At 39.9% G+C, this 20,245-nt stretch overlaps 1 protein-coding gene across 2 annotated transcripts in view; it reads left to right on the top strand.

Moving 5' to 3' along the window:
• The window catches only part of PPP4R2 (protein phosphatase 4 regulatory subunit 2), a 39,494-nt gene that overhangs the window by 6,068 nt on the left and 13,181 nt on the right, over positions 1–20,245 (top strand). For both annotated transcript variants that reach the window (XM_074957500.1, XM_074957501.1), the window contains exon 3: positions 17,953–18,123. In XM_074957500.1, the coding sequence (XP_074813601.1) occupies positions 17,953–18,123 (171 nt within the window). The remainder of the gene's footprint in view (positions 1–17,952; positions 18,124–20,245) is intronic.

Here is a 20,245-nt window from a genome sequence, read left to right on the forward strand (position 1 = left end):
GGTAATCATCAAGTGATCCGTCCCCTGTTGCTCATTTCCCAACTTCTGGCAAACAGGCTAGGAACACCATTCCTGCCCATCCTGGCTAATAGCCGTTGATGGACCTATCCTTCATGAATTTATTTAGTTCTATTTTGAACCCTGTTATGGTCTTGGCCTTCACAACATCCTCTGGCAAGGAGTTCCACAGGTTGACTGTGCGTTGTGTGAAGAAATACTTCCTTTTATTTTTTTTAAACCTGTTGCTTATTAATTTCATTTGGTGACCCCTAGTTCTTGTGTTATAGGAAGTAGTAAACAACACTTCCTTATCTACTTTCTCTACATCAGTCATGATTTTATAGACTTCAATCATATCTCTCCTTAACTGTCTCTTTTCCAAGCTGAAAACCCCCAGTCTTATCAATCTCGCCTCATACGGAGGTCGTTCCATACCCTTAATCATTTTTGTTGCCCTTTTCTGAACCTTTTCCAATTCCAGTATATCTTTTTTTGAGATGGGGCGACCACATCTGCATACAGTTTTCAAGATGTGGGCATACTATGGATTTATATAGACACAAAATGATATTTTCTGTCCTATTATCTATCCCTTTTTAATTATTCCCAGCATTCTGTTCGCTTTTTTGACTACTGCTGCACATCGAGCGGATGTTTTCAGAGAACTATCCACAATGACTCCAAGATCTCTTTCTTGAGTGGTAACAGCTAATTTAGACCCCATCATTTTATATGTATAGTTGGGATTATGCTTTCCAATGTGCATTACTTTGCATTTATCAACATTAAATTACATCTGCCATTTTATTGTCCAGTCACCCAGCTTTGCGAGATCCCTTTGTAGCTCTTTGCAGTCTGCCTGGGTCTTAACTATCTTTAGTAATTTTGTATCATCTGCAAATTTTGCCACCTCACTGTTTACCCCTTTTTCCAGATCATTTAAGAATATGTTGAATAGGACTGATCCCAGAACAGACCCCTGGGGGACACCACTATTTACCTCTCTCCGTTCCGAAAGCTGACCATTTATACTGACCCTTTGTTTCCTATCTTTTAAGCAGCTACCAATCCATGAGAGCACCTTCCCTCTTATCCTGTGGCAGCTTACTTTGCGTAAGAATGTTTGGTGAGGGACCTTGTCAAAGGCTTTCTGAAAATCTAAATACACTATATCCACTGGATCCCCTTGGTCCACATGCTTGTTCGCCGCCTCAAAGAATTCTACTAGATTGTTGAGGCATGATTTCCCTTTACTAAAACCATGTTTACTCTTCCTCAACAAATTATGTTCATCTATATGTCTGACAATATTGTTCTTTGTTATAGTTTCAACCAGTTTGCCCTGTACTGAAGTCAGGCTTACAGGCCCGTAATTGCCAGGATCTGGAGCCCTTTTTAAAAATTTGCCTCACATTAGTCATCCTTCACTCAATTCAGTTTGTGAGGTTCTGGGATTACCCCAAAGTGCGTTCTGGTCTACAGAGCACAGGAGGTTTGACTGAAGGAACTCTCCCATTCGTCTCTTCCCAGATGGTAAATTGGCTGCCTCACTGCTATGGAGGTATTGATGCAATGCTTATGCTTCAAGGATTATCTGTGTAGTAATGGTGCAATTTCAGTGCTGTACCCTTTGGAGGCAGCATTGCAGTGTACACAAACTGTACTGGTGTTTCCCAGAAATGTGAACTAGTGTGGGTCTTGTCTTTTGTGTTGTGATTTTTGGGAGTGAAGGGAAAGGGACATGCAATAGCTCACATTGTGGAATTTGGGTGCTAAGCGCTTCTGATTCTGTCCCACAGAAATTAAATATCAAAGCTACATTAGTGCAGAATTAACAGTTTGAGTAAAGAAATGCAAAATCCAAGATCCTCATAGTAATGCTAACAAGCCACATTGAATGTATTGTGTGTCAGCCTTGCCAAGAACATTTTCCAGCCTAGGCAATAATGTACTAGCGCACAGTAACATCAACGTGTGTGAGCATTTACTGTCACATACAACTCCCTCCGATGCCACTGTATGTACTCTCTATTATGTGTATACCAGGCCTCATAAGCTCACTTCACGCCATTGCTGCTGTTCTTACAAACATCAAGCTGTTCCCCTCTCAGGCTTTGCCTACACTAGCACTTTCGTTGACAAACATTTTACCAATCGGGTGCGGAAAAAACAAACGTTTGACCATCATAAGTTTCACTGACAAAAGTGCTGGTGTGGACAGCGCTATGTCGACAGGAGATGCTGTCCCACCGACATAGCTACCATCGCTTGTTGGGGATAGTTTAATTATGCTGTCAGGACAGCTCTCTCCTACTGGCATAGAGCAACTATGCAGGAGACCTTACACCTGCACAGCTGTAGCCGTACAGTTGCCAGGTCCGCAATGTAGACAGTCTCACACAGACAACCCACCGACCTTACCATTGATTCATTCTATACACCAGCTAATTTATTCACACCCTGGCTCAGGCCTATTCAGTTTCCCCTTCTACTCATTCATTAACCTTGCTTCATCAATTCTGTTACCTTCGCTAATTAGGTTTCTTTTTCTCCTCATCATCTTCATTGGTTCTTTTCTTATACTCTGGACTTACCTACACTTGAAATATTACAGGGGCACTGCCGCTGTAAGCACTTCAGGTAGACACTACCTATGCTGATGGGAGGTAAGCCACCCCCCTGAGAGGAAGTAGTGCTAGGACAGAAGAACTGTCAACTTAGCTATCTATACTAGGTGTTAGGTTGGCTTAACTACGTTGCTCAGGGCTGTGGATTTTTCGTACTCCTGAGTGATGTAGCTGGGTTGACCTAACTTTTTAGTATGGACCTGGCCTCTGTCTCTCAATAGTGGCTCTTAAAAGATGCAGCAGCTGCTTTAGTACCTCCTTTGTCCTCCCCAGCTGGGACTTAAATTTAACTTCCCATAGGGGTTTCACTTCTGACTACTTCACTTGAAGTGCTACTCTCCCAGACCCTTTGTTTAGACTGGGAGTTCTGTCCCATCCTAAATCATGCTTACAGAGAGCACAGCTGTTATTTATCTTGTTCCTACTTGAAGACGGATAAACTAGCTCTCTTCTCTTCCCCTCTGTAGACCTTGGGAAGCGATTGCTGGGCAAGGACAAGGCAAGCCTGGAGAGAAGACTGGTAGTGCAGGACTGTTCTGGTCTTGACCTCAGATAGTAAATGTTAGGGAAGGGAACAGACATTGCCCAGGTAATTGAGTCTGGAACAAAGAGGATTCAGCAGAGGCTATTGCAGCATCTCCTCAACTTGGCCTTCTGCTGAACTGAAGGAGCATGAGTGGCATTCCCACCACAGACCTGCCATTGTAACAATGGTAGCTACAGCACTGGAAAAGTGATTAAAACAAAAAAGTATCTTACAGCCTGTGTAAGTTGATTGGTCATGCTTGCTTGGTTGGAACAACTTACTGTTTGCATTTCATGAACAGGTAAACGGGATTTTGCCATTGTGTACGAATCAGTGTATTCAATTTAGCAATCTAATAACCAAAAATGTTAAATTTCTGTAATCAGTCAGCCTTTATTAGCATTTTAAAGGGAGAGAAATAAAGGGTAGCTGTATGCATCCTACATAGTAAAATTACCTAAAGATATCAGCTTGTTTGAAAATGTCTGAACCCTAATTCAGATCTTGTTCACCTCCAACGTGCACTACTGTTCTTCACTGAAGTAAGTGGAATTACACAGTATAAACCTTGTGTGAGATCAGAATTTGGCTTTTGATATTCAAACGCATTTTCTTAATACCGTTATCAGTTGACAGCTTCCTGAACAACTAGGCCTTGCCTTTCCTGGCAAACATGGAACCTGTAATTCACGACCAGTGGAGCAGCACTGATGATCACCAGTTTTGCCAGTGTAGATGCAGCCAGAGTGTATTCCTAATTCCTTAGGCTTGGATCTAACATGTCATTTGCCCAAAAAGAGATCAAGGATTTAGTTACACAATTAGTCGTCAAAGCAAAACAACGTCTTCTGAATTGTTGAGAAATTCCATGTTTTTCTCCTTTAGACTGTCTTCACTAGAGGAAAAAAGTGTTAGTTTATTAGTTAACATGAGGTAAAATCATAGTGAAGACTCAACTTGTGTTAATACTACACACTGCTAGCAGGTCCAGGTAAACCCTAGACAGCCCATAGTTTACATATTTCGTCCTCCTAACTTGTGTTAAAACTACAAACTGTCTTGTCTTCGCTAAGCTTTTACCTTGTGTGTCAGTTCGTGTTAGCTAACCTAATAAGAAATACTTTTTTATGACTTATGTAGAACACCCCAATAAATACTACATAATCACAAGTGTTGCATTCAGTGCTACAGCTGTAGGAGCATAAAGAAATCTATCACTAGCTCACAACTTTTATTATTAAGCCTGTAGAACTTAAGGGTTTGTTTGCATGCTGAAAGCATTTAAGAATCTAATTTTCATTGATGCACAGGGGATCTTCATACGTCAATCCTATTATCATTGTTGGGAATTTCCCATGTTAATTCCCAGTGCATTGATGTTGCTATTTTCACTGTCTCCAAACCAGAAGCATTGAAATGCTTTGGTATATCAAAATAGCAAGTGTGCAGGAGAAACCAGAGAGACTAAATAATTCTTAAAGTTGAGAAATTTTAAAATATTTGAATCTAAGTTTAAAAACAATGTAAGTTCTTTTATAGACTGATAGTGACATTTTCTCTTCTCACCCTAAATTACTAACTAGTTATCTCTACCTAGTGCAGCAATACGCTAGCTTTCAGGGCGTAATTTTCTCTCCTGGTTCCTTAGCTCATTCACTAGCTTTGATGCAGCATAGGGATGATATATAAGTATCAGGGGTGAAATTCTGGCTCCACTGAAGATAATGGGAATTTTGCCATTGACTATAATGGCACCAGGATTTCATCCCAGATATTTTCAGAGGCAGTTGAAAAAATGTCTTCCACTTACTCCCCTATCACCAAACGCTTCTGATTGTGTGCCTAGTGATCCTTTTTTTTTTTGGTGGGGGGGTGGGCTGGGGGGGAAGAGATGTTGAAGAAAAACGTGGGCGTTAAGGCATATCCAAAAATAGCCAATGGTCATTATCTGTTTGGATACTGTTTGCATCAAGGCTAGGGAAGAATACTGCAAAATATGGGTCCTAAAGTTGGTGTTTAAATTGGGTGCAAGTTTGCAGGAGTGTCTTATTTCTTTGCTTCACCCTGAATTTTTAGATAATCCTAGTGATTAAATCTATTTCAGCTGTGCTTTCCCAACATTTGCTAACACTAGGAGAGTGAAATTGACCGTTTCATGCTGCTATTGCCAATACCTCTGGGGAAGTACTGAGTTCAGGAGCATATCTTTCTCCACTATGGGTGCTATGCAAAGGGGTAGGAGGATGACAAACAGTGAAAGGAAGAGCTAAAAACTTTACTAGATTATTTTGCTTTATTTGTTATTGTATTAAAAGGCCATAGTCCGCACTGAGCAAACCCACACACAGAAATAAAAGAAAATGGAAGATAAAATGTTCAGCATTCAGTTTGCTTCAAAGTCAACAATAATAGTAACTTTGGGAAAAGCTATTAACATAACAAACTCCACCATCCGCCACTCCCCCCCCCCCCCCCCCCCCCCAAAATCACAGAGTATACGGAATGAAGCCTTCACCTCTCTGACTTAGTTTTCAGCTTGTCCTCTGGTTTTGAATTTTCATTTTTTATGAACCTCTCTCAGAAAATACAGCTTCTTCTTCTTTAGGTTAGCTGGAAATGGAATGCTTGATTGTACTTTCTGAGTAAAGCTGTGTTTCAAATTTTAGTTTTTTCACTTTTCACTGGGCTAATGTTAGGGGAAAAATAAAAATCCTCCTTTCCTATATCTGAAACAAAATTTTGTTTTGTTCTGTGGTCTCAAGTTCACAAAATACAGTAGTAGGTGTCCATTGTTTCCCTTTTCGTTTTGCTTTTTCTGGTATTATGACAGTTTTTTCAGAAGAGATGGAGTCCTCTTAACATTTAAACCAAGTAACTTGGTAACAAACTCCTTAAATTCAGCAAAATCTAAAGATTGCCATCCATTAGGACTCCCCCGACTCTAAAGTTACAAGATCATGGCTAGTTCTCCAGAAGTTCAACATCTCCCCAGGATAATGTGATGTTTAATTAGATCTTTAATCTGTGACACAATTCCAGAAAGATTGAGATAATTGCAGTACCTTCACTTCAGATTATTTGCTCTGATCTAAACCTCAGTCTCTCCCCCCCCCCCCCCCCCGTTCAGATTCCTGTAGACATCATTCTGACTTTCTCTTCCACAAATATTACTGAAGTTTACAGTTTTATTCTGCTATGTTAAATGTCCCATCTGTGTAAAAACTGTGTTGGTGATCTGTTTACTCTACGGTAGTCTCTTACATGGTTAAAACAATGTGTTAATCTCATAGTGTGGGCAGATCTGAAATTTGCTTTAACTGTATTCTTTGCTGCAGTTCTGTTAAGACAAGTGCTGTAACACAGTTAAAACATGCTGCTATACCTCAAGGCCAAACCTTATAGTAGTGTCAAATACTACAGTGTTACCAGGTCTTCCAGTGTGTGTGTGTGGGTTTTTTGTTGTTTGTTTTTTTTAAATTAGAGTACATAGGACTGTAGGGTGTTCAAATGTGTCTTGGATAGTTATCTTCAGGAACACGCCAACAGGCAGACATGTTTTTTGTTGAGGACAGCTGCAGTTAGGGTGTCCTCTATTTTATTTATTTATGTATGTATGTATATATTTTGGCACAACTATCTCTGGTCTGCTGTCTGCCAGAGATCCAGCATTAGGGTATCCTTCTGAAATCCTTTGGATTCTAGGATTTTCTGCATTTCTAGCTTTTATACTGCCTTTTTAGAGCCTATTTGGATGCTTCATTTTGTGCCAAGTTCTTTGTTTAAACACAGTGTAGGAGGTTTTTTGAAACTTTTTGTTTTTTATTAAATAGTTTATTTTGTTTTTCCTGGTCAAAAATGTGAAATCTGATCGTTCCAGGAAGGATAATCTAAAGGCTAGTGAGATAATTATAAACCTTACTGCTGGTGACTAGGAAATGGCCTGATACTGAGTGGGAACAGATGAAAGAAGCTTCCCACTTTCCCAGTAGTCGGGGGAAGGGAAAAGGGCTCCCATGACAGATAATGGAGAAGGTTAGGAAGAGGGGGAGAGATGCTTTTCCCACTTCCACAAGTGTAAGGCCTCCAAGTATGTGGGTGGTGGAGCAAAAAGGAGAGTTTTACACTTCATTGCTCTCCCTTCCAAACTCCCAAAGAGATAGGAGTAACGGTGTGATTGGGCTCCTGTATGCAGTGAAACTTTGGATTTTCTGTTTAATTGGGTAGGATAAGCTTTTGTATCAGTATGATCTTGCACAACTTGGTAATACACTCACTTTTTAATGCATTTTGTAAAGAACTTAATGTGCTTATAGTTCTTGCATTAAATCAAAACATAGCACTAGATGGCTGAATGATCTACTCTTTTCTTTACGTTCTTTGAAAGGCTTGTTAATAATGCATTGCTGTAATGAAGCCATGGTAACAAGAGGAATGGAAACTTTTACAGACAATGTCAAGCTATGGGGGAAGGCAAGCAGTGTTCCTTAGGTTGGGAAAGTATTCCTCAAATAGAACTGGTATAACTTAAAGGAACTTTGACAAGGAAACTATGTTGGCTAATTTGTGCAACTTCTAAGAAGCAGTTCACCAACTCATCTTCATGCAGTGTAATTGCAACTTAGCTACCTTTGACTTCTCCCTTTCTTTCTTTCTTTTTTTTTCATCCAGGTTCTCAGCAAATCTTGTTGCTTTTCTATCATTTCTAAAATTCACTGTTTCCTATCTATTTCCAGTTCCATGCTATCGTGGTTTTTCCTATGAAGTATTATAATCTCCTCCTCTGTCCTCACTAACTCTCTTCTCTCTCTCTCTCTAGTCCATTCAACGAAAACACCTCTTCCTGTTCTTTTTCGACCATGTTATAGTTCCCAGCTCCTTATGTCTTTCCCCATAAGGGTCAAACTCTTTGCCTTCATTGTACACAGTTCTGCTCTCATCTCATTCTTTTGTTTCCCATCTCACGTCTTCATCTCTGTCCACTCTTCTTATTGTTCCTTTTGTCCATTCCTCACTCTCTGTCCTTTATCCCTTTTTATTCTGTTCCTGTGCCTATAATGGATTCCCTATCTGTGTGTGCAAGTCTCCTCCTCTCCTTCTCAAATTCTACCTTTTACTTTGATTCTCATTAGTGACTTTCCACTCTAGTGCTGCCCACTTCCTTATTAATCTAGTTCAGTCTCTAGTTAAAAATGTCAACCTATGATCTACACTCTATCCACTACAACTGTTATTTTAAATCTTTTTCCTTCCCCTTCATGTCTGTTTTCTTTGTGGTCTGTGTCTGGTTGTTAGAGTGTAAGGTCAGAGACTGTTTTTTTTTTTTTTATTACTGCATGATACTTCCCAGAATCATGGTGCAATATACATTGTTTGGTTACTGTTGCTATGTAGCAGTCGTGATTAACAGTTTTTAAAACTAGAACATTGTGTCTTGTTTGATTTGCAGAGTGCAACATGAAATGGAAAGTCTTGGTTTAAGAAACCAAACTGCACTATAACATTAAAGTGTAGTTTCCATGTTTGTTTATATTACTGTACCATTTTAATACTTTGGTGTTTCAATCCTTGGGTTGCATTAGCCATTATTATTGACAGAAATGCTGCTTGTTACATACCTGCATCGTATCTGGGGATTAACTTTTTTTCTTGCTATGCTGTCATTGGCATTAGATATATTGATAGAGGATGACCAAGCTATTGGAGCGTTTTAGAAATGCATAGAATTTGAGTAGTTTTAAGTCCTCATTCAGCCTATCAAAACTAGAACATTCTGGACAACAGCAAATATTTTTAAGGCCAGTTGATTTTTTTTTTTTTTTTTTTACCTCGAGTACTGGTTCTGAAAGTATTTGTACAGTATTTGTGGAATACTCATGGGAATCTGTTTTAAAACATTATATAGTTACACATGTAAATAAACAGCCATCCAGGGTTCTTTATAAGGTGTTAGTATAAATTCTCAGTGTCAGGATAAAATTTGTGGTACCTTATTTATCTGAGCTTGCAGTTTGGAAGAACTACTTCCTTACAGTGTGTAGATCCTGAGATGACTCATATGTCAGTGGCAAGTTCTTGTAAGCAAATTCAGTGAGTGCATTGTCCTGAGAGTACTCTCCTCTCCATGCAGATTCCTCAGTTGGATTAATTCACAGAGCTTGATGTGTAGGGTTTCTTTCTAAATCATTCTTTATGTAAGAACTTCATACATACAAGCATTTTCTGTTTTTATTTCCATTCAGCTGCTGGTTGGTGGAAGCTTTCTGTAATTCAAACTCTGCTGTTCCTCAAGGGGGAAAAAAAAAATGTTGTTTCACAAACCCCCTATTGTAGTAAAGTTATATTTAGCGGTCTTCTATCCTACCTTGTGAATGCCCTCTTCAAACTATTTTTGACACACTGTACAATGTTGCTTTACTACTTGAAACTGAAATCAGCTCATCCCCATTTTTTTTCCTTTCTGATTACTATGCTGACTTCTTACAGGAATGCTTCAGGTGCTGAACTATTGCCATGCATTGATCTTTTCTAAATATGACAAATGAAGAGGGTTTGAGCTTTTGAAAAATAATAAGCTTCATAGACCTATCAAACAGCCTACCTTCTTTGATAGCCTCTTGTAAATAGATGGATTTTAAGGGTCTAACTTTCAAACTTTAGGTATGCCAATTGTATGTCTAATTTGTGCACATAACTTCCACAGTTGAATTAATTTGATCTACAAATCAAGTGTGTGTGTGTGTATGCAAATGACTCGGGTGCTTGATTGCATGTGAAAATTCTTGTGTGTTCAGTGTTGGTATCTAGGAAAACCAAATTCGCACCCTCAAACTCTTAAGTTAGACCATGAAAGTGAAGTTTAATAGCTTTAACAGCAGGTGCAGCTAAAGCACAAACAAGTTAGGCTTGAGTGAGGTGATAAAATATTTTTTAAAAAGATTCAGCGAAGTTGTGTGTTCAGCAGTTCTTCTAAACAAGGAACTTATTTTGTTTGTAGCATTGCTATCTAGATCAGGGGTGGGCAAACTTTTTGGCCCGAGGGCCACATCTGGGTGGGGAAATTGCATGCAGGGCCATGAATGTAGGGCTGGGGCAGGGGGTTGGGGTGCAGGAGGGAGTGGGAGGGGTGCATGAGGGTGCTCTGGGCAGGGGGTTGGGGTGCAGGCTCCAGCCCGGCACCGCTTACCTGGAGCGGCTCAGGTGGCAGTGGTGCGCAGCGGGGCTAGGCAGGCTCCCTTCCTGCCCTGGCTCCGCACTGCTCCTAGAAGTGGCTGGCACCATGTCTCTGCAGCCCCTGGGGGAGGGGGGACAGAGGGCTCCACGCACTACCCTCGCCTGCGGGTACCTTCCCCGAAGCTCCCATTGGCCGCGGTTCCCCATTCCTGGCCAATGGGAGCTGCAGGAGTGGTGTCTGCTGGTGAGGGCAGTGCACGGAGCTCTCTCCCCCCCCCCCCCCCCGGGGGGGGGGGGGCCCAGGGACATGGTGCCGTCCGCTTCTGGGAGCGGTGCGGGGCTCGTGGTGCCACAGGGCTAGCAATCCCCCTGGCCGGATCCAAAGCCCTGACGGGCCAGATGCAGCCTGTGGGCCGTAGCTTGCCCACCCCGATCTAGATAAATGGCTTCCCTTTCAATGCCCGCGTGAAAAACCCCTGTTCCCAGCAGTCCGGGAATGACAGGTTTTCTGCCTCTAATCCTATCCGTTGGTGACTCCTCTTGTCTTTTTTGTTGCAGCTAGTTGCTATCCCCATCTGCTGTCAAGAATGGATTACTGCCATCAACAGCAGCCCTGGTCTGCCTCTGTGCTAGATTTTTTGGTTGCTTTTCCTCCTCCTCCCTTCAACCTAACAGTTTTGGTAGGGAGATACTCCCAGGAAGATTTGAGGGAATCTGGGGATGTCTTGTCTATGGCTTTTATAGTGATTGATCTTTCTTTACATAGGGCTCCACTTCAAAGGGGCTTCCACTCCTGGCTCTGTTCTGTGAGCCTGCAGCAGCTCAGTGGAAAAGAATCTGTAGCTGCTAGAGGCTGTTTTTCCTGGGCCAGGACTTGGCATTTCTTGGTACATAAAATTATCTTCTGCAGCTTAATCTGAATTTGGCACCTATGGAGAAGAAAGAGTAGTGAACAGTTTAATCAGAGGGGAAGGAAATGTTTAACATGAGATACCGCTAATGCTTCTTCAGCATCAGGTGATGGTGGCTCCTTTTGATCTAAACGGCGAAGGGATGGCCCTGGCTCCAGTGTTCTCTCCCTGTCTTGCTCTGTTTCTCCTCTGCTGCCTGTCTGTATCATTCACTTTGGGTTAGTCAGTGGTTCCCACCCTAGCAACAACTCTGACTCCCAACCAGCTTGGATACCCGTTTCCCTCTTCAAAATCTGTTTGACTCAGATGAAGACCTTCTCCCTAGCTTCTCACAGGTCCAAAACTTATGGTTACCAGGCATCCTGAGGTCTTCATCTCTTAAGACAGTCAGTCTTCTTTTGACCTTGCTCTTTCTGCAGCCAGGTCTCACTCTAAGGGCTTGTCTGCACTTAAAACAGTACAGTGGTATGGCAGTGCTGCTGCAGCTGAGCTGATGTAGTGCTTCAGTGTAGACACTACCTGTGCTGACAGGAGGGGTTCTCCCATTTACCTAAGTAATCCACCTCCCAGAGGAATCTTCCCTTGACCTAATGCTGTTAATATGGAGATAGACCTATTTTATAGAACTGGAAGGGACCTTGAAAGGTCATCGAGTCTAGTCCCCTGCCTTCACAGCAGGACCAAGTACCGTCTCTTATTTTTGCCCCAGATCCCTAAATGGCCCCCTCAAGGATTGACCTCTCAACCCTGGGTTTAGCAGGCCAATGCTCAAACCTCTGAGCTATCCCTCCCCCGGGGACTTAAATTGGCTTAACTATGCCACTCAGGTGTGGACCTGAGGGACGTAGTTATGCTGACCCAATTTTCTAGTATAGACTCAGCCTTTAACTAGAGAAGGAAAATATTAGCCAACTGCTTCTTGTGAGGGATCAGGTGATTACCATTCTCAAGGGCCATCAGTAGAAAAGGGGAGACACTTCTGCTTGCCCTTGAACCAGTGTGTGACAACTAGTCACATTTTCCTTCAGGATGAAATAAGTGAGCTGGTCTACCTTACTCGTTCCATCTTAAAGACAACAGATCCTTCTATTTAGTTCCCATCAGTCCTCTTAACGTGGAGCGAGGGAAAAATAGGGAAAGAAACATTCCTGAAGCCAAAAATCTCTGGAAAAGGATAGACTCTGAATGTTGCAATCTGGAAGTGAAGAAGTCCAGTTAAATCTGGAGAAGATGATCAAGTTTTCTTTGGTCCAAAAGATCAACCTCTCTCCATCTCAGCCAAGATTGCTAAACAGAAAAATCTTGATCCCAGTAAATGGAGTGAGAATTCTTGACAATTTTATGGGCCTGAAAATTAGTAGTACCATAAAGAAGACTGAATTTTCCTCCATTACCAAGCAGCTGTGGTCTGTATAATTTCATCTTGAACATGTTTTCCACTCTCTACTCCTGTTTCATCCAAAATTGTGCAAGATCCTATAGACATAAAATGAGAACAGGGATTCTAAGAGCACAGCAGGTGATGTTATGTGTCTCGTTTGCTCTGTGGACTTAAGAGTTGCTGTTGGTCCATATCAGTCTGTTGCAGGAGTACCCTTCAAGTGTACCACTACCTGGATAAACTGCTCCATAAAGTTCAAAATGGCAGCTCTTCAACAGGATTATCTAAAATTCCAGCATTCTCTAGTGTTTAAATCACAATATTAGCAATCAGGAGATTTAGGTTATATTCCTAGTTGTATCAATGACCTGTGTGTCTCTTGGACCAATTACTTAGCTTTGCTTGTTCTTCAGTCTGTAAAATGGGAATACTACTTTCTGCTTGACAGGTATTTTGTCAAATGTTTTGAGATTTTGAATGGAAGATGCTGTTAAAACTGAAATCAGCATTATAGCCTGGAGAGGTGCAGTGCATTAAAATAACTTAAAAATAAATTAAAACCAAGTAGATTTCAGATTCAACTTGTAGGGAGAATTTCTGCCTTGTGCTTTGAAAATGTGATTCCCATTTGCCCAGGTGGCACCAATATTTTCTGTGGTTTCAGGATTTTTAAAATGACACAGGGCACTGTTTTCAGCCCCAAGGGCATTAGACTTCCACTATTAACCTAGTCCGTACATATTAGGCCACATGGATCTGATATCTGTCTCCAAATAATTGAGAACCATTGATATTGTGTGAAAGGATAAGTAGTAGTAGTAGTTAGTAATTGAATGAAAATGAGTAAGGGAAAACTAACCTAGGTTGGAAGTAGGGGGAAATGGATCTGTGAAATAATCTTTAGTGCAATATTGGAATCTACTTTCATGGGCTAATATTCTGTAAGTTGTAATCCAGCACTGGCATGGGAGTGATTTAATGGGTCTCTTCTGTCTGAGTTTTGAGATTTTTCTCACTTATTATAAACATTTGCTATTTATTCTAAAATCTTCTGTCTCTTTGAGTCTGTCATGGTTACAGTTTTGCAGAGTCTGGATGCTTGCATTGAGGGTTAAACTGAAAAAAAAAAAAAAAAAGGCTAAAATAGAGTACATTGGAAATGATATGCTACTTTTGCTTTAGTATTATGTAGCTAATTAGAGTGGTAACAAACCGAACAGAATAGTAGTTTGTTTGATCTATGCCTTGTGTTACAATGCTGGTTCTGGCGGGACCCAACTGAGAGTGCCAATTCAGGACAAACTGCTTCAAGCAGGGCAGTTACAGCCCAAGGCTGGGTTTTTTCCACCTCTAAGGCAAACCAAACCAGCCAAACCGAGCAGACTTTGGTCTTATCCCACTGGCTAACCACGAGTCACGCAAGCAATTCCCTTTGACACTCCAGTTTACCAGCAGTGCCACTCGTTATGGGGACAAATGGTTATGAAAACCAATACCCTAGTAAAAGAAAAAAGGTTCTCTTGATCCCAAAGGACCAAGACCCAAACCCAGATCAATATACAGAACAGATCTTACCCACAAATCACGCTGTTGCCAATCCTTTAGAATCTAAAATCTAAAGGTTTATTCATAAAGGGAAAAGAGATATAGATGAGAGCAAGAGTTGGTTAAATGGAATCAATTACATACAGTAATGGCAAAGTTCTTAGTTCAGGTTTTTGCAATGATAGAATAAACTGCAGGTTCAAATCAAGTTTCTGGAGTACATCCACAGCTGGGATGGGTCTTTTTTAGTTTTTGGTTCAAAGCTTGTGTAGCAAAGTCCCTCCAGAGGTAAGAAGCAGGACTGAAGACCAGATGGAGGAGCTGCAGCAGCTTTTTATATTCTCTTGCGATGTGGTCTTTCTTTCTTTGTTTCAAAGACAAGCTGTCCATCACATGGCATGGAAAAACCTCAGAGTTTTGTCCATAGGCATGTCCCTGCATGCCTTGCTGAGTCACAAGGTGTCTGCCTTCTCTCAGTGGGTCCGTTGTATATCTGATGGACCTTAATGGGCCATCCAGCAGGCTAGGCAGATCTGACACTAACTTGTCTGGGGTGTCGCCCAGAAGCATAGCATAGGTTTAAATTACAGATAGTATAGAGCCAATATTCATAACATTAACTACAAAAATGATACACACATGTAGACAGCATAATCATAACCAGCAAACCATAACCTTGTCTGAGACACATTATTTGACCCCCTTTATACAAGATTTGGTGCCACTACAGGATCTTGGTTGCAACCATGTTCTGTATGGTCCCAGTTCAAGTCAATAACGTGACACCTTGTCATTTTAGGATTTTTTTTTTCTTTCCCTTATTTCTGCCCATTTATCTCTGCCCTTGTGTTTTTGGTATGGGTCTTTCTCTATCCCACCTTTTTCTAGTTGTTTCCATCCTCTTTCTTTTTTGGGGGGGTTGGGAGTGAGGGGTAAAGTGTCTTTTCAAGGTGTGTCACTCACTTTTAAACCCAGTTTATTCCCTCTATTATATTTTATATAAAAGAACCACACATTATTTCAAACTTTGAATGTTGTTGCACCTCCATTTTTTTGCCCTTAATCACGTTTTAAAAAAAGAGCAATGCTTCCTATCAGAATCTCTTTGGGAGGGGAGCTTGAATTATATTCTCCCCTCTTCAAGCCCCCGCTATCTTTAGACCTATATTTACTATGTCTTAATTTCCCTCTTGTCCTTGATTATGTGGAACTCCTTTTTCCAGCTGAAGAGGGCTAAATGTGGCTCTGTCAGTTAGCCAGAATCCTATAAACCACACCAGTAGTAGATTGAAATGTATTAAGATAACATTATATTGATCAGTTTCACAATTCTACCTGCACTGCTGAGGAAGTGCTGTGTTGTGAAAAGGCCCAAAACTTCTCTTTGCAGTGCAGGTTCTATGTGATGATCAGTGTAGAGAGGCTTATTCAGAACCTGCCCATAATATCTGTAGTAATTTTCTGACCCATCCTTTTCTAGTTTTTTGGCAAGCTCCAATACATGGAAATTATTCTCATTGGCATCAAACTTAGATTGAAGTTATATGGTAAATAGCACTTTAAAAGATTCTCTATAAAAGTTGTTTAAAAGAATTGTGTAAGGTTGAAAATGACTTTCATAAACATGTTCTATGTCTGAATCTTTAAGCACCGACAAGTCTGGGAGACAGATGAGCTATGGCAGCAAAAAAACAGTATCTTATTTGTTGTAAAGTTCTCCTTTCACAAATTAATATGGAAGCATGTAACTTGAGCCTATTCTAAAGAGACACTTAAGACCAGTAACTATGTAAGAGAATGGTTATAGTATGTACATCTTTTAGGTTAGCACAATTCTAGTCTTTTAGCCATAGTCCTATCTTACTGTCAATACCTTGGCAAAGTTGATGTTGTAGACTGGAGGAGGGCTGAATAGATAGTACCTTGTGAGGCAGAGCTCCGACCTTGTCTCAGTGGGTCCTGTGCTTCCTGGTGGATTATGCTAGCCTCAGAGGCCAGTATATCTGCCTTCTACTACTCTGCTGTACCCAACTGGCCTGGGTCTGTCACACTTGCGTTAGGCAAAAAGGTGAAGGCAAAAATACTATTCACACCAAGGTGGTCGTTTGGAAGTAAAAGATTAATATATCCCAGCTCAACACAAAGAGAGAAACATTTACTCCCTTATTATATAGGTTTATGTTCCATTTTAAATTGAAGTCTATAAGACTCATATACATTTTAAATTTGAATAAAGTAAATGGTGTGGTGTTTCTAGAAGCTAGGTTGTCTTGGTTGATTTGAATGTATATTAATTCTTTAAACTCTAAATATTCCTCAGAAGTGGTTTCTTACACAGGTGCTAGTGATTCTTCTGTTTTAATCTTCCACATGAATTACATTATAATTATTTTAGATAACTATATGAATTAAATATAGACAAAAATAGTCAGTGTTATGTTCATCAGTGTTATGTTCCATACTATTTATTCGTGGTAAGAAGCACCTGGAAGAAAACAGAGCCCTTAATCTCCCCACTCCCTGCAAACCCTCCCACCTGCCTCATTTCTTGATCACTGTGGACACCATTCTGCCTTTCATTCTCACTCTAGGTCCTCACATCTAGGCTATACCTAAAATCTTGCCAACTCTTTCTGCTCCACATCTATAAGATATGGCTTTTATCTACTCGCACAACTGAAACTCTCATCTAGGCTCTCATCTCACATCTTGATTACTGTAACGTTCTTCGCTCTGGCCTTGACAAATGCAGCATTGCCCTGCTCATATCTGTTCAGAATGTTACTGCAAAGATCATTTTCCAAGCCTATTGCTTTGATGCTGTCTCCCCCCCACCCTCCCCTTTGAATCTCTCTACTGGCTGCAATCTCATTTAACATCAAACGTAAGTTGATTGTATTCACTTTCAAGATCCTTCACAGTGAACTTCCGCCCTACCTATCATCTGTCATTCACTGTCTGGATGTTGATGCTCACCTCTGATCAAGCCATGATGCCAGCTTCCACTGTCTACTTGTTAAATTTTCAAACAAGCATATGCATGCTTTCTCCTATGTTTCCAAACACCCGTGGGAGGTGCTTCCTGTAAACATCTGCAAAGCTATCTCATTGTTAAGGTTATGCTTTAGTCATGGGTACTTTTAGTAAAAGTCAGACAGGTCACGGGCAATAAACAAAAATTCATGGCCCGTGACCCGCCCATGACTTACTATATACCCCTGGTTAAAACATGGTGAGCTCCTTGGGACAGGGACTTTTTTTGTGCTAGATGCAGTACAAACAGAACAATGGAGTTCTGGTCCATGCACAGGGCTCCTAGGCCTACTATAATATGAATAATAATTGAGATTGCTGCCCCAAAGTGCTAAATGTTCTACAAATGTAGAATAAAATGATCCATGTAATGAAGAGCTGACAATCTAACTGTCAGTAACTGAGCTGCATAACTGAAGAATAAATTTATGTTCAGGTCTTCTTCAGGACTGCAAAAGAGCTTTTGTAAAATATCGTATCTAAATTTATGTATGAAAGTGGTGTTAACAGCCTTCTCGTTGAAGATAAAATGTTTAATTTTGTCCTGTCTGCTATCCTTGGAATAGTCTTCAAAATGTCTCTCAGTTGGTTGGCTACAGTAAACTATTTGTTGCTTAAAAATATTAAATCTTTGAACTACCTGGTTATAAAAATTCATGATCATCTAAGATTTTTTGCTTTGGTCTAAACAAAGTTATAATATGGATATTTTGCATGCGTCTTAAGTCACTTGTGATTTTTTTTTAACCTTTAATTTAGGATTCAGTGGTCTCAGTTTAAAGGCTATTTTATTTTCAAACTGGAGAAAGTGATGGATGACTTCAGAACCTCTGCACCTGAACCAAGAGGGCCCCCTAATCCCAATGTGGAATATATTCCCTTTGAGGAGATGAAGGAACGAATCCTGAAAATAGTCACCGGATTTAATGGGTATGTAATTTTTAATCAAATCTCATTTGTTTTTAAACAGTTTTTTTCTCAAGGCTAGGCAATGTATCATCTTTCATAGATGACCTTCCAGTCTTACTGTGATTTACTTCCACATCTTCATTCTGCTCAACACTTGCCATAGACAACTTCAGGTACAAATAAATCGGTGCCTATCAACTTAAACATATTTTATTGTGATACCTTTTAAAAACCAAAGTCGAAAATCTGTCTTTTAATGATTAATCTAATATCTTGTGACATTTGTTAGTGTCTTCAGTTGTTTTAAAATCTGTGATTAACTTTTTCTTTAATGGACATTGTTCATGCAATACAAAAAGTATACATAAAAAGAAGCATGTTGATAGAAATAGATTTCTATCTAAAATCAGATTTATTTTAATCCATTTTTAGGTGCTTAGGTTTTTTTAATAAACTGTAACCATTTGGTGTTTGTCCCCTTAACTTGCATGTGGCAGTTTGGCAGCTCATTGAGAACAATGAATTCTGTGACACAGTGCAACAAAGAGACAGTGTATCTACTATGAATTGTTAAGCTACAGATTCAGATTTGTAGGTCAAAAAAACAACCATGTGTTTACTGGTTGTTAAAGTATACTTTTAGCATTTGAAAGATTACTTGTTTGTTTCTCTAGACTACAAAGTGTATTGTTTCTTGCTGCTTATTGCTTTTGTAAAAGGACTTTTCTGAAGTTCACTTTTGTTTCATTTAAATAAAACTCTTGTTTTTCATGGCGTGTACTCTCTCTTCTTTGTAATGGCTTGATAGCACTTTCTTGAGCTTAAACTGAGTCACAAATTTATTATCCAGTTAATTAGTGTTTTGTTCATTTGCACCAACCACTTACCTGCTGTATTTTCAGCTTATCAGCAAATGGACATGTTGGAGCCTTCCTCCATGTTACCCCTGAGACTGCTAACTTTAAAGGACTATGATGACCCCTCTTGAGATTCATATGCTGGAGTTAGATCAGTGGTTCTTACCGTCACCGTTCCCTAAGACTGACGTTATTTAAAACATGGATTGTGCTTCAGAATTGACTCTCTTGAAATAAATGTTTTTGCATGTTGAAAGTTTCAAGTACTTTCACATTCAAATTTCTCACTTAAATGTGATGCCAAGAATTTCTACCATGAAACCTACAAATGGTAACATGATGTCTTGCATTCTGCTGGCTGGTATTAATAGTAGTCTAGTTTAAGGAAGTAAAAACTTGTCCTAATGTCTGGGCTTTTTGTTCTATTATTTCAAAGCTGTTTTTTGCTTATGTTACATAGCTTACCTAAACTCGTAAACCACTCAGAGGAAATGAACAGCTAGGCAACCACCACATCATATAGTTCCAAGACACACTTGACAAAACTTCTGGGTGTCTGAGCCTTTTGCACTGTTAAAATACTGTGGCAACAAAGCAAAATTTTTAAAAGTGTTACTTTAACGCTAAGGAAGAACTCCCAATGCTTTCCTCGTGTGTTCTTTAAAAGTGGAAACCAGCTAGTGTCACTAGATGGAAAAACTGGAAGACGTATAATTATTGCCTTTAAACAAATGCTAAAATTCAAAACTTTTCACAACCAGGAATGAAATAAACCATGTAGCAATTCATATATAACTTTGTTCTAACGAGGCTCTGATTCTGAAACTTCTTAAGTAATCATTGTCCAGTGATTTGTATCTAAAGCAACATATAACACAAACAGGCTGCAGTTTGTACAATCTGATTTGCTCTATCACTATCAGTCAATTAAATTGATTCAGTTTAACAAATTCGAGACCAGTTCTACACTCAGGCCTGTACTACGCAGCAATACATATAATTCAAAGGCTTAAAAATATGGTATATGTATCCTGCTCCATAAAGCCCATGATTCTGATAAATCCCATGATAATGAAGACCTTAGCAATGTACTGTTTCTGTTGGCAAAGTAAAAAAAATAATGCTTAAGTTACTAGAGTTGTTCCATAAAGTTCATGTGAATTTTTTGTTAATGTGACGTTAGACACTCGAACGTAAATAAAACTCAATTCTGTGTCCTCAGGTTCATCAGTCTCTATTGTTGAGCTATCCTTTCCTGCTCCTGACAACCAGGCAGCAGCAACCAA

The sequence above is a fragment of the Natator depressus genome, chromosome 7, assembly GCF_965152275.1.
Source record: "Natator depressus isolate rNatDep1 chromosome 7, rNatDep2.hap1, whole genome shotgun sequence".
Taxonomy (NCBI): Eukaryota; Metazoa; Chordata; order Testudines; family Cheloniidae; genus Natator; species Natator depressus.